Source organism: Lepidochelys kempii, chromosome 1, assembly GCF_965140265.1.
Source record: "Lepidochelys kempii isolate rLepKem1 chromosome 1, rLepKem1.hap2, whole genome shotgun sequence".
Classification (NCBI taxonomy): Eukaryota; Metazoa; Chordata; order Testudines; family Cheloniidae; genus Lepidochelys; species Lepidochelys kempii.
Genome location: NC_133256.1, coordinates 262,914,349 through 262,926,728, shown reverse-complemented (window position 1 = coordinate 262,926,728; position 12,380 = coordinate 262,914,349). Strand labels below are relative to the sequence as shown.

Genomic DNA, 12,380 nt, shown 5'->3' with positions numbered 1-12,380 from the left:
CTTTCTGGACTATGATGAGCCTCTGCGGGTTGTTTTGTTATTATGATTATCTTACTTTATCTTCAATGATCAGGCAGTGGTAGCTACTGAAGAATATGATCTCACTAAACATAATTTTCATTAATATAAACCCTAAACATTAATTGGGGGCTTTTTTCCCCACCTATATTTGTATGGAATATTGTCATGGATTTTAATATATTCAATAGAGATGCCATGAACAAAGATTTTATTTTTCCCTTCATGCCAATAAATGAGTTATGAATGTTTTATTTTCCTTTGGCACCTTAAAGACTAACAGATTTATTTGAGCATAAACTTTCATGGGTAAAAACCCTACTTCTTCAGATGCATGGAGTGAAAATTACAGATGCAGACATAAATATACTGGCACATGAAGAGAAGGGAGTTACCTCACAAGTGGAGAACCAGTGCTGACAGGGCCAATTCGATCGGGGTGGATGTAGTCCACTCTCAATAATAGATGAGGTGTTAATTCCAGGAGAGGCAAAGCTGCTTTTGTAATAAGCCAGCCACTCCCAGTCCCTATTCAAGCCCAAATTAATGGTGTTAAATTTGCAAATGAATTTTATTTTTACTGTTTCTCTTTGAAGTCTGTTTCTGACGTATTTTTGTTCAAGTTTCAGAGTAACAGCCGTGTTAGTCTGTATTCGCAAAAAGAAAAGGAGTACTTGTGGCACCTTAGAGACTAACCAATTTATTTGAGCATGAGCTTTCGTGAGCTACAGCTCACTTCCACAGTATGCATCCGATGAAGTGAGCTGTAACTCACGAAAGCTCATGCTCAAATAAATTGGTTAGTCTCTAAGGTGCCACAAGTACTCCTTTTCTTTTTGTTCAAGTATAGCTACTTTCAAATCTGTTATAGAATTCTATAACATATTTATTTTCCTTTGTTGCTTATAGTCTATTTCATTTGAGAATAATTATTTTAAACTGATTTTTGGCAGGCTTCCTGTTTCTGCTGTACTTACAAAAATGCTGCTCTTAGTTTGTGTGTCCTGAGATAGCTGCTCTTCACATTCTGAATTGGCCTGCCTTACACTTTGATACTTAATGTACCCAATTTTATGCTCCTAAAGATTTGACTTCCCATTATTAAAGGATGCCTTTTTGCAACAAACTGCCTCTATTACTCTGTTGTTCAGCCATCCTGGCACTTTTTGGTCCTTTTTTTTTTTTTTTTTTTAATTATTTGGGATATACATGTAATTCGAGCCTCTATTAAGAGTCTTCCTCAGCACCTCCCTGGTATTTCTGTCTTCTCCCTGTTCTCTCTCCTCCTTTCACCCCAACCCACCACCAGAGCACAGCAAGCTCCGGCTGCTCTGGAGGGAAGGGGGAGGAGTCCTGATTTGCTCTTCCCCTCTGGCCTTCTGACAACACCACGGATCGGTGGGGACGGTGGAATCTGCCAAGCACAATTCACCGATAGCACCAAAATGAGACGCCGCTGAGCTCTCCGCTTCCTTTCTCGCCTACTTTATGGGCAACTTGATAGAGATGCTCGGGCGACCCTCGCGCTCGCACCCTGTTGCCCCGCCCGGGCAGTCACACCCTCCCCGGAGCCCCTGCCCCCGGCTGGGCCACAAAGCCCCCAGCAGGAGCGAGCGCGGCGGGAGCAGAGCGGACCAGGCCGGCGAGGTCACACCCCGAGGCAGACGCCGGAGGTCAGCTCCGCCTGGGGGGACAGAGTTGCCCCTCGCAAAACCAGCGCCCGCCCCAGCGGCGCTTGACCCTCGGCGGGAGCCCCATGTAACCCCCGCCCCCGCGACTGCGCCCTCCCCCCCGCGCACGCGCACACGGTCACACCCGGCACACGCGCAGGGCGCCGCGGCCACACTGGCTCCCAGAGCGCCGCGCCCCGCCCCCCCCCGCCGTCATATTATCATCACACGCACCGCTCGAGAGCCAGGCGGGAACGCGGCTCACGTGCTCCGTCCGCAGCGCGCCCCACCCCATTGCGCTCTCTGATTGGCTGGAGGCCCACTGCGTGGGGACAACTTGCCGCACAATGCTCCGCGTCCGAGTGGCCGTGCCTCGAGACGGATTTTTCCTCCACCGCCCAGGAGACCGTATGTGACGTCATTGGGAAGTGCCGCCTCTCGGGAAGCCGCATGTCCCGGCGCTCCCCGCGGTGGGGGGGGGGTCAAAGGTGAAGCCCAAGATGGCGGCGGATGCGGCGCACGGGGCGCCGGAGGAGGCGGTGGAAGAGCTGCGGAGCTTCAAGGACCTGGTGAGAGAAACAGAGACCGAGCTCCCCGCACCCTTCTCCCCTGGGCTCGGCGTCTCCTGCCCGGGTCCGCCCTGCTCTGGACCCCGGGACTTGGGACCCGGGTTCAGTTCCCTGCTCTGCTCCCGGCTCCCTGGGGCGCGTCCCTCTGTCTCCCTTCCCCATCTGTGGGGCGGGAAGGACCGCGCAGCCCGGCCCCGGCTCGCCGCGCGCGGGGAGGAGACGCACGCTGCAGACTCTGCGGTGCTCAGGTGGGAGGGCGGCCTCGGGCCCAAGCACCAAAGCGAGCCCTCCTGTTCTGCCTGCCTGGTGCCACCCTGTGCCCTTCCCCGCCTGCTGAGTCTTGCTGCTTACTGCTTAATCTTGGGGCGTTTAAAGGAGACCTGGTGCCAGCACTTGCTGTGGGACCTGAACACAATGGCCTCCTGTTGTGCTGGCACTGTTTGCCTCTCTGTGTCAGGGGTATCTTGGAAGGGAGTGGGGGGTATTAACTGGCAAAGTGTCCAGCTTTCATTTGGGGCTTCAATTACCCTTGATAGGAGAGCTAAAGAGATGCTATTAACATAAAATATGGCTATTAAAGTAGATGAAGATGCTATACCTATCCTAGCCCTCTGCTCCCAGGTAACTTTTCTCTTTTAAACTCAGTTTATTCTGTTCTTAAATGTTTTTCTCTGCCCTGTTTCTACATGAAGGAAAAAAAACAGCCAAGTAACAGGGAAGACATGGGGAAATGCAACTGGTTGTATACAAAGTGCTGTGAAATGCATGAATTGGAAAAAAAATGTGTTTTTTCAGGCAGATTTGTGACTTCTTTTTTTTAAAGTTGAGGGATTTCCTTAAAAGCGATCCCCACAGTTTGTGGCTGCAGCATTGAGTGTCCAGGGGTTGAGTGGGTTGGAGTCTGGCTAGGAGGGACTTAGCTTCATTTGATTGGCTGGCTTGGTGGTAGTTGGCCATTTGTTGATGTTTGTCCCCTTTTTTCTTTCACTCTCAGGGAGTAACAGATGTACTATGTGAAACTTGTGACCAGTTGGGATGGAAGACACCAACTAAAATTCAAGTTGAGGCTATTCCTGTGGCTCTCCAAGGTGAGCAGAGTCTGCTTGTCTGTTTCCACGAACAGGTGTGGAAAGAAGGGTGTAGACTTAATATGGGTGAATCTTGTAGGGTTCTCTAATTCTTGAAATGATTGCAGACAATTCTTCACTCTCCACAGGAGTATGAATGTTTACTCTGTATCCTGTCCAGATTCTAGTTCAGATCTGACAGTCTATCTCCCTAAACTCCCCTGCGATACTAGATGGATACAGTATTCCTCACTCCCTGTATTGCCGTTTACCTTTGAAGTGCACTGTTAAAATATGGCATTGGGTAAACATGCTGTTTAATGGAGCTGGATGAAAAATTCATAGCACATAATTCAGCAAATTTTGTTTTTCCTCTTTGCAAAATATTAGTGCATATCATGATTTTCTCAAAACTGTTTTCCAGTTAATGCCAGTAAATAAATCTTGCTCTGTAGCAACTTCATTAACAGTTTGTAGTGAATATTTGATATTTCAGCTGTTTTGATTAGTCACATAGATGCTAGGGATGTAAATATCATTTAAAAAGTTAACCAGTTAAACGATTAAAATTATATTGTGTAACTGATTAACCAAGGTCCCTCCTGCTGGCCTGGCGCAGGTTAGGGGTTAACGGTTATGGTTGGTTAACCTTTTACATCCCTAATAGATGCATGGTACATTTCTGCTCTCTGCTTAAAAGAAGGTGTATCTTAGAATCAGACTTTCCAGAGTGAATAATTGCTCATTTAAAATGGCTTTCTGTGAACATCCTGTAACTGCTGATTTCAATTATGTTTTTAGCTAACATTCCTGTCACTAAACTCATTCACTAGAATATTCATAAAGTGAATACTATTGGGGATAGGAAGACAATTCAATAACATGTTTTAAAACGTGAGGTTTTTTTTCAGTGTTTGTCTTGTCCTATTACTTACATATTGACAGGGCATTTGAATAAAAGCCACATTTAGGTATTAGTACTCCTAAAATTAGTTACACTTTAGGCACTTTCCTTGTTGAAGGCAAGGATTGTTGTTATTTTAACATGTGGCTCGGAACAGCTGGTATCTTGGCAAAAGCAAGGTTGGTACTGCTACAGCAAGGCTCCCAAGCCATGGAACGTGTCTAAAATTGGACCAGATTTCCTTACCTTTGTCACTTCATGACTGATGAATTTTTTAGACATATTTAAACATATGAGGGGAATGGTGTATAAAATGGCTGGATTTAGTGAAATGTAAAGTGAGGGTTTGCGACCTGACGTTCTAAGACAAGCTATATACTGCTTGGAACCTAGTGGGGAAAATGAAAGGGACTGTGACATTCAAGTTAACAGTTGCATAGAAATAAAACCATGTTTAAACGCTGCAAAGATCTGTGGAGGCTCCCTGTTCGGGTGCTGTGTCCTTGCACCCCTTCTTTTCTCAATCCTGTGAGTACTTGCTGGTACAGGTCTCTCAAATCTCATTATAGGGTTCTCTTTTCTTACGATGCTGGGAGGGCCTCTCTCTCTCTAGGCTCAAGTATCACAGTCTTTTGCCTCCACCTTTCCCCTTGTAGGCCGGGATATCATTGGGCTGGCAGAGACAGGCTCTGGAAAAACAGGGGCCTTTGCTTTGCCCATCCTGCAGACACTGCTGGAAACACCCCAACGCTTCTTTGCTCTTGTCCTCACACCAACCCGAGAGCTCGCCTTCCAGATCTCAGAGCAGTTTGAAGCTCTTGGATCCTCCATTGGTGTCCAGAGTGGTGAGTGGCCTTCTAACGGGCCTCAGAATTGTACAGTATTTGGATGTTACTGTGTGAAAATTTGAGGGAGTAGAAGAAAGCTGTTGAACTGTAAGGAAGGGAGTAGAGAGTATGGAATGAGGGGAGATAGAGGAATAGAGCATGGGAGTGGGTTTGGGAAAGGAACATTGGTGAGGGGGTAGTATTTGTGGTGGTGGTATATCACCTTTCAGTGTGAAAGAGCGTGGAGCAATCTGTCTTCTCTGAACTGGATAGGGGAGTTCACACCCATCAGGCTTTCTTTGCAGACTCCCTGCATCAGTTCCATATTCAAACTGATGTTTTAAGGTTTAGTTTGCGACCATAAGGGCTAGGAACTCTGAATGAGTGCACAGATTTGCAGCTAAACTTAGTAGCACGGGGGGGGATTTTGCAGCTAGCTTTGTGACCGTGGAAAACATCGGTCCATGACAGTAAATGATCTGGGGACTCGAAATCTGGATTAGGATATCTGAGGGAAGACAGTTACTGGTCAGGGATGCCAAAATGAAATTAAAGGGAATTCTTATTAAGATAAGTGGCTTTTAATTCCTATACATAAGTTGTGGGTGGATTTGAGAAGAAACCAGACTAGGTAGATGGTTGGTTATAGTGGTGGCTTGTACTGGTTCTGTTCCAGAGGGACTCACTCTGCCTTTCTTCTTCCCCACAGCAGTTATTGTGGGTGGAATTGACATGATGTCACAGGCTCTGACCTTAGCCAAGAAGCCCCATGTTATAATTGGTAAGAAATCCACATGTAGAGTGATGCTTGTAATAAGATCACAGGCATCCTAAGGAATGCAGAATGGCGGTGTTGGTTGTCAGAAGTGCCTGTATGTGTCTGGAGGGAGCAATGAGTGTAACCTCAGTGTGTTCCTCTTGGCTTCGAAGAAGGAACAGTGGATGCAATGCAAGCTCATCTCAAAATTGTCCAGCCAAGTTGCCTTGCGACTGGTCTCCCATTCTCCCCTAGGAACTCAACCACCATGGTCTAGAGCTCTTCTCAGGATGCCTCTGATCTGGCCCACTTTTTCCCTTGGAAGGCCTGGTCTGGTGGTCCTCATTTTAAGATAGCTCTGGCATACAGGAGCTCTTCCCTCCAGGGAAAATCAGTCTGCTTTGGCTTCTCACCAAGCCACCTTCAGTTCCCAGCACAGCTCCCCATTGCTGTGGCTGCCTTTACAATCTTAAGCAAAAGACGCCAACTCTGTAGCAGAGTCCCGCCCTCCTCACTTGCAGTGGCTCTTCCCTCCTTATGTGGACTGCATTCTGGGGCATTTTTCCCATTGCTGTCACCTTTACCTTTCTTTTTGATTGTCTGTTGATAGCAACACCTGGCCGTCTGATTGACCATCTGGAGAACACAAAAGGTTTCAACTTGCGAGCTCTTAAGTACCTGGTTATGGATGAAGCTGACCGGATCCTCAACATGGATTTTGAGACAGAGGTGAGGACTATGATACCCGCCCTAAAGGAAAAGTCCTGTAGAATTTAACAGATGAAATCAATACAATCTTAAGGAAACTATTCTAAATGTCTATAAGACTCAATAGAACAGCGGTTCTCAAACTGTGGGTCAGGCCCCAAACTGGGTCACCACCCTATTTTAATGGGGTCACCATGGCTGGCATTAGACTTGCTGGGGCCTGGGGTTGAAGCTGGTGCCCAAGCCCCACTATCCGGGGCAGCAGGGCTCAGGTTACAGGTCCCCAACCAGGACTGAAGCCCTTGGGCTTCAGCTTTGCCTTCCCGCCCCCCTGGGGTGGCAGGGCTTGGGCAGGTTCAGGCTTTGGTCCCTCCTCCTGGGGTTGTGTAGTAATTTTTGTTGTCAGAAGGGGGTCGCAGTGCAATGAAGTTTGAGAACCGCTGTAATAGAAAATAAGATCTTGCTGTAGCTTTATTAAACTATCCCACAGAACTTAATAGTAAATAATATTGAACTTTTAACATCCCATAGAATTCGCTCTTAAATTCTACACAATGGTTTAAACACTTTAGAAATGATCTAATCTCTGTTAAATTCTTTTGGATTCTTCTCTAAATGTTTCTCTTGTTGTTCCTTATTAGGTGCACAATGTTGATATATGCACTCCTGCAGATATACTGCCTATTGACTTTTGGAGTCCATGGTGACTGTCTAGGTGTCCCAGCCCACAATGAAGCTTCATTTTATATGGCTCTCCTAAAAGAAGGAAGGGGTTTATTGGGATGGCCACTCCTCCCATATCAGACAGATTAGCATATGGCCCTGTGTTCATATGTTCTCTGCATTCTCTGCTTGGAACACTCACTTGAAGGGGCACATGTCTTGACTTCTGCTGTGCCTCAATAGCAGGTTTTGCCTCCCCTCTTTCTTTTACAGGTGGATAAGATCCTAAAAGTGATTCCCCGAGACAGGAGGACATTCCTCTTTTCTGCCACCATGACCAAGAAGGTGAGGTGCATAACTTTTCTCAGATCAGCCTGTGTGTGCTGAAAGTGGGGGAAGGGGTAGTGGATTATCTGATAGATGTTTCTACTCCCCTTTCCTCCTCCCTAAGGCTACATCTACACTGTGAGTTAGGGATGCGAGTCCCTTGCTCGTGTATGTATGCTCCCTCGTGCTAGCTCTCATTGAGCTAGCACCAATATAAACAGTGGCGTAGCAGTGAAGGAATGGCTTAGCTGTGTCGAGTACAAATCTGCCTGAAACTGGTGGGTACATACTTGGCACGGCCCAGCCGTGCCTCCACTACCGGTGCTACTCTGGCTGCCCTGCCGTTCGTGGTCTCACAGTCTTGAGAGCTAGCACCTGTACACAAGCAGGGGAATCGTGCTCCTAGCTCGTAGTGTAGACCTAGCCGTAGAGCCATGTTGCTGGAGGATTAGCATCTTGCTAATACCGATTTATTTTGATTCTTCATTCAGGTGCAAAAGCTCCAGCGTGCTGCACTGAAGGACCCTGTTAAATGTGCTGTTTCCTCCAAATACCAGACAGTTGAAAAACTGCAACAGCATTATATTTTCATCCCCTCCAAATTCAAGGTAATGCCTCTTCTCTCCCCATCCTCAAAGCCATTCTTGCTCCTCCTTCATAGTTACTCTCCTGCTCTTTCCCACCTTCTCTGGCTTATGATTGAAGTTGCCCTTTGCTCTCATGTCGTCTGTACCACTGCCGTGTTCGTTGATCCTTGCAGGACAGTTACCTGGTTTATATCCTGAATGAACTGGCTGGGAACTCCTTCATGATATTCTGCAGTACCTGCAACAACACTCAAAGGACAGCTCTCCTGCTCCGCAACTTGGGTTTCACTGCCATACCCCTCCATGGACAGATGAGTCAGGTAGCAGCCTATCCCACCCTTGCTGTGTAGGTGTATATGAGATAAGGATGTGTCACAGTGTCGTGACCATCTCCGAGAGGAAAGAGACCATAACATGTGTAGGACTGGCTCCCTAGAGCTTAATTTAACGCTCATGCAGCCACCAAATTCCAGTGTACCAGTATCAGTTGTCCCAGGTGAAAGCTTAATCTCCTAATCTTTCTGTATACAGAAGGATAACAATAGTTTAACAAGAGTAGGTTCAGTCTCTTGCTGTTTGATTCCTTAACTTTCAAGTTATAAACTTGTTTCTTTATTTTTCTTTCTACTACCACAGAATAAGCGACTGGGGTCCCTGAACAAGTTCAAGGCCAAGGCCCGTTCCATTCTGCTGGCTACAGATGTTGCAAGCAGAGGTCTGGACATCCCACATGTGGATGTTGTGATAAACTTTGATATTCCCACACATTCCAAGGTGAGATACTCATCTTGATAACGGAGGGTTCCTATCATCTGAGGCTTAAGATTGATCACCGAAGCTCGCTACAGAAGACTTTCTACTCTGCTGACTGGAGCTCTTAGTTCACTTGTCTAGATGAAGCTGTACCATTTCTTTTCTGTGGTGATGTTTTTACTTGGTGTTGCTTTTTGAGTACATTGGTGTATACTGCAGAGCAGGGGCATGATAAATTGGGATGCTTTCTCTGTGCGTGGGGAGAGGGCCAGGGGGATAAATTCCAGTTTCTGTTGCATCATGCTAAAGGGAAAATATAAACTTTAATCTTGGGAAACGGTCCAATTTAAAATGATTCCAGTTTCTATATGTTGCAATTTTTTTTTTTTGTCAGTTAGTGTTAGGGTTTTTCTCTTCTGTATTCATGATGATTCTCTTTGCAAGGGAGAAACTGACTAGACTAGAGTGCTGTGAAAATGTAGGAATTTATCAAACTGAAACAGACACTTTACTAAACCTGAAGAGTTGTTAAAATCTTAGGATGTCTCTCTCTGGAAGGCATAGCATTGTCAGATGTGACCTTTCAAATTGATGGCATCCCTTGTTAAGACTAACACATAGCTCAAGACTTGCTATTAGGTAAACAATATTCAGTATTCTAGAAATTAAAACTGACTATTGTTTCCTGTAATGATTGTGGTGTACTAGACACTGCAAACAAATAAAATGTACATAGTCCCTGTTCTTGAAGATCTTAAATTATGAAAGGTTTCAGAGTATTATGAAAAGACTACGGGTAGATTAGGGGTAATAGACCTATTAGGTCATCTAGTCCAGGATTTCTCAAAAGTGGCCCATATCTTAATAGTTATGTGTGGACACCTCCCCTTGCAATTCACTGTCTCAGATCTCTTCCCCTCTTATTTCTTGCAATCATGTGACAAGCCAATGGCGCAGGTATAGAAAAGTGGCTGAAGTATCTTTATCTGCCTTACTGCGGTTGAGGAAATGAGTTAGTACCATATAACCAGCAAGTGTTCCTCAGATCAGTTTGGAAACTTCAGATCCAGTTAGTCTTGCCCACTCAAGGCTGTTTCCCACTGTATGTTCTCCAGAGCTTTTGTCTAGTATTAAATTACCTTAGCAATGGAACTTCCACTTCCCGTAGACCATTCCACAATCCAACAGATTGCACCCAAAAATGTCTTGATAGTTCACCTTATTTATATCATGATTTAATTTTGTCCTGCAGATTTGGCAGTGTGGTTGACTGACTGTCAGAAAAAGAAAAAATGAAGAGGGGCACTGTTATAGGCCTATACCATAATTCAGAGATGGGTTAATACCAGAGAACAAACTAGAGAGCTGCTTTCACCGTCCCCCTCAATTTTCAGGGAGCTACACATGCTACTCCTTTGAGCATAAGTTCTGACCATTGTTTCTCCCCTCCCTCATGGCTTCTGTTTTGTCCTAGGGAAATGCATAGTCCTCCCTGCATAGCCATTTACCCTGCTGCTTGTGGGGCTTCAGTATACTTGGGCACAGAGCACGCTTCCAGGGACTGTTTTCAGTTCAGTATTGGGCAGAGCACATCCTGTTGCTGACGGAGATATTTGCTTTCAGGATTACATTCACCGCGTGGGGAGGACAGCTCGAGCTGGGCGGTCTGGCAAATCCATCACCTTTGTCACTCAGTAAGTAACATCAGGGTGTGCTGCCTCTTCCATCCAGACGCACCTGTCGTCCTCCTGCATGAGTAGAAAGCATCTTTTTTTGCCCTGAGGAGCAGACAGGGTTCAGTGTGGTGAGCTTTGATAGGAACCATGTACATCTGGCTGGCTCTGGGTAGAGGCTGTGGCTAAAGGGAACCAAAGTATTCCTGGGAAGACTGATCTGTACGGGCTTTCATTTTACCAGGTACGATGTGGAACTATTCCAGCGCATTGAGCACCTCATTGGCAAGAAGCTACCTGTATTCCCCACACAGGAGGAGGAGGTCATGATGCTAACGGAGCGTGTGGCTGAAGCCCAGAGATTTGCTCGTATGGTATGTTTCACTTTATCCCTTATCTGTCTCCATTGCCCTGAATTTCTCTCTGAATGTGGAGAGTTCGAGCGATTGCTCACCTTGTGGGGTTTTTGTTTTTGTTTTTTCAGGAGTTGCGGGAGCAGGGAGAGAAAAAGAAGCGATCCCGGGATGAGGCCGATGATGATGACACAGAGGGAGCTACAGGTGTCAGGAACAAGGTGGCTGGTGGGAAAATGAAGAAAAGGAAAGCCCGTTAGCCAGATACTTAAACGTCTATGCCCTTTGAGTTTACATGGGCTGGAGCGGTACCTACCACACAGTATTTCCATCAAATCAGAAGCCTCCAGAACTACACTTGTAAACGGCAGGCCAGTTGGAAAGAGATTTTTCCATCATGTTTGAGTCTCCAACACTGTCTTTGGTCATAGACTGAACCTGCACCCTGGTAGTATGCTGGAACCCATCATCCTACTGAGGGTTGGTATCACTTCTAATGCTGGGCTGTAAGAGGGAGTCATCTCCTGCAGCTGGACTGTCCCCTGGACCTGGAAGCAGCAGTCTCCTGGCAAAGCCCATTTTTATAGGGGTTAAATGTGAAATGTTGCCCTATGGACACTTTTTTCCCCCCAATCATGCTGCAGCCTATTATCACTCACCATCCAAACCTCAGCGAGTGCCTCTTTATAAGACAATTGAAAGGAAGAAGAAAACTGAGAAAGCACCCTACATTTTCCAGGGTATGCATATGACGCTCCAGGATGGGGTTCTCGCCTTGAACAGAGACACTCATGCTGGGGCAAAAACTCCAAATATATTTTGCTTAACCACAAATCAGTTTGCTTTTCTGTGTATTATAACTTATTGTGCCACTTCTGCTAACTTTCAAAGTTACCTGTTTTAAGGGGTTTCCAACCCATGTAGGTCAACATCTCCACCCACACCCTTACTGTGAAGTCAACTCAGCATATGCTATCACCATGCTTTCTGTGGCAGCTGTTTGATGTTCCAGACATTGCAGTGACTTCATACAGTCTACTCCCACTGGAGGAGAAATGCCACGAAAATAGAGAGAGGCTGGCAGTGGCTGTGGGCAGAGACTTAGTATATGGCTTTCTGTGCTCCCACTAGTAGCCACTGACTCCTGTAGTACCTGAGAGCCAACGCCAGGGGGCAATGTTACACAGTCAAGCAGTGAAGCCCTTTATGCTGGAGGAATGGCAATGGATCCTTATCAGATGTTCTATTTCTGGCTCTTCCTCTCTGTCCCAATAGTGCTTCTTTTGTGTATTGCTTCTGAGCTTAGTAGACTATAAGAAGCAAGCGAATCTTTTTGTGAAAAGTGGAAGAAAGTTTTCAACTTCCTTTTCAGTACACCAGCAGTCTGGTTCTAATTCCCACGAGTAGTAAACCAATGCTAATATGCCCTGTAAGGGTGCTCTTCAGTTACTTTCTAAAACATGCCACCTCCTCAGGCAACTGAATAATTCTGCTGTCTGGGTGG

The 12,380-nt window shown here is 46.1% G+C and overlaps 1 protein-coding gene and 1 long non-coding RNA gene across 3 annotated transcripts in view; one reads left to right on the top strand and one right to left on the bottom strand.

The window, feature by feature from the left end:
* The window catches only part of LOC140904938 (uncharacterized), a 53,001-nt gene extending 50,888 nt beyond the window's left edge, over nt 1–2,113 (bottom strand). Inside the window, exon 1 of the long non-coding RNA XR_012156683.1 lies at nt 1,923–2,113. This is a non-coding gene — a long non-coding RNA (uncharacterized lncRNA). The remainder of the gene's footprint in view (nt 1–1,922) is intronic.
* DDX47 (DEAD-box helicase 47) lies at nt 1,933–11,710 on the top strand. Of its 2 annotated transcripts, none has more exons than XM_073327326.1 (12): nt 1,933–2,257; nt 3,252–3,345; nt 4,885–5,073; nt 5,768–5,836; nt 6,423–6,541; nt 7,457–7,528; nt 8,002–8,118; nt 8,271–8,417; nt 8,734–8,871; nt 10,474–10,544; nt 10,768–10,897; nt 11,008–11,710. In XM_073327326.1, exons 1-12 carry the CDS (start codon nt 2,189–2,191, stop codon nt 11,134–11,136), a joined length of 1,344 nt encoding a protein of 447 aa, XP_073183427.1. In that variant the 5' UTR covers nt 1,933–2,188; the 3' UTR covers nt 11,137–11,710. The 2 variants fall into 2 exon arrangements, with proteins under 2 accessions (XP_073183427.1, XP_073183426.1); XM_073327325.1 differs by having other exon boundaries at nt 5,765–5,836.
* Nucleotides 11,711–12,380: the final 670 nt, after the last annotated feature.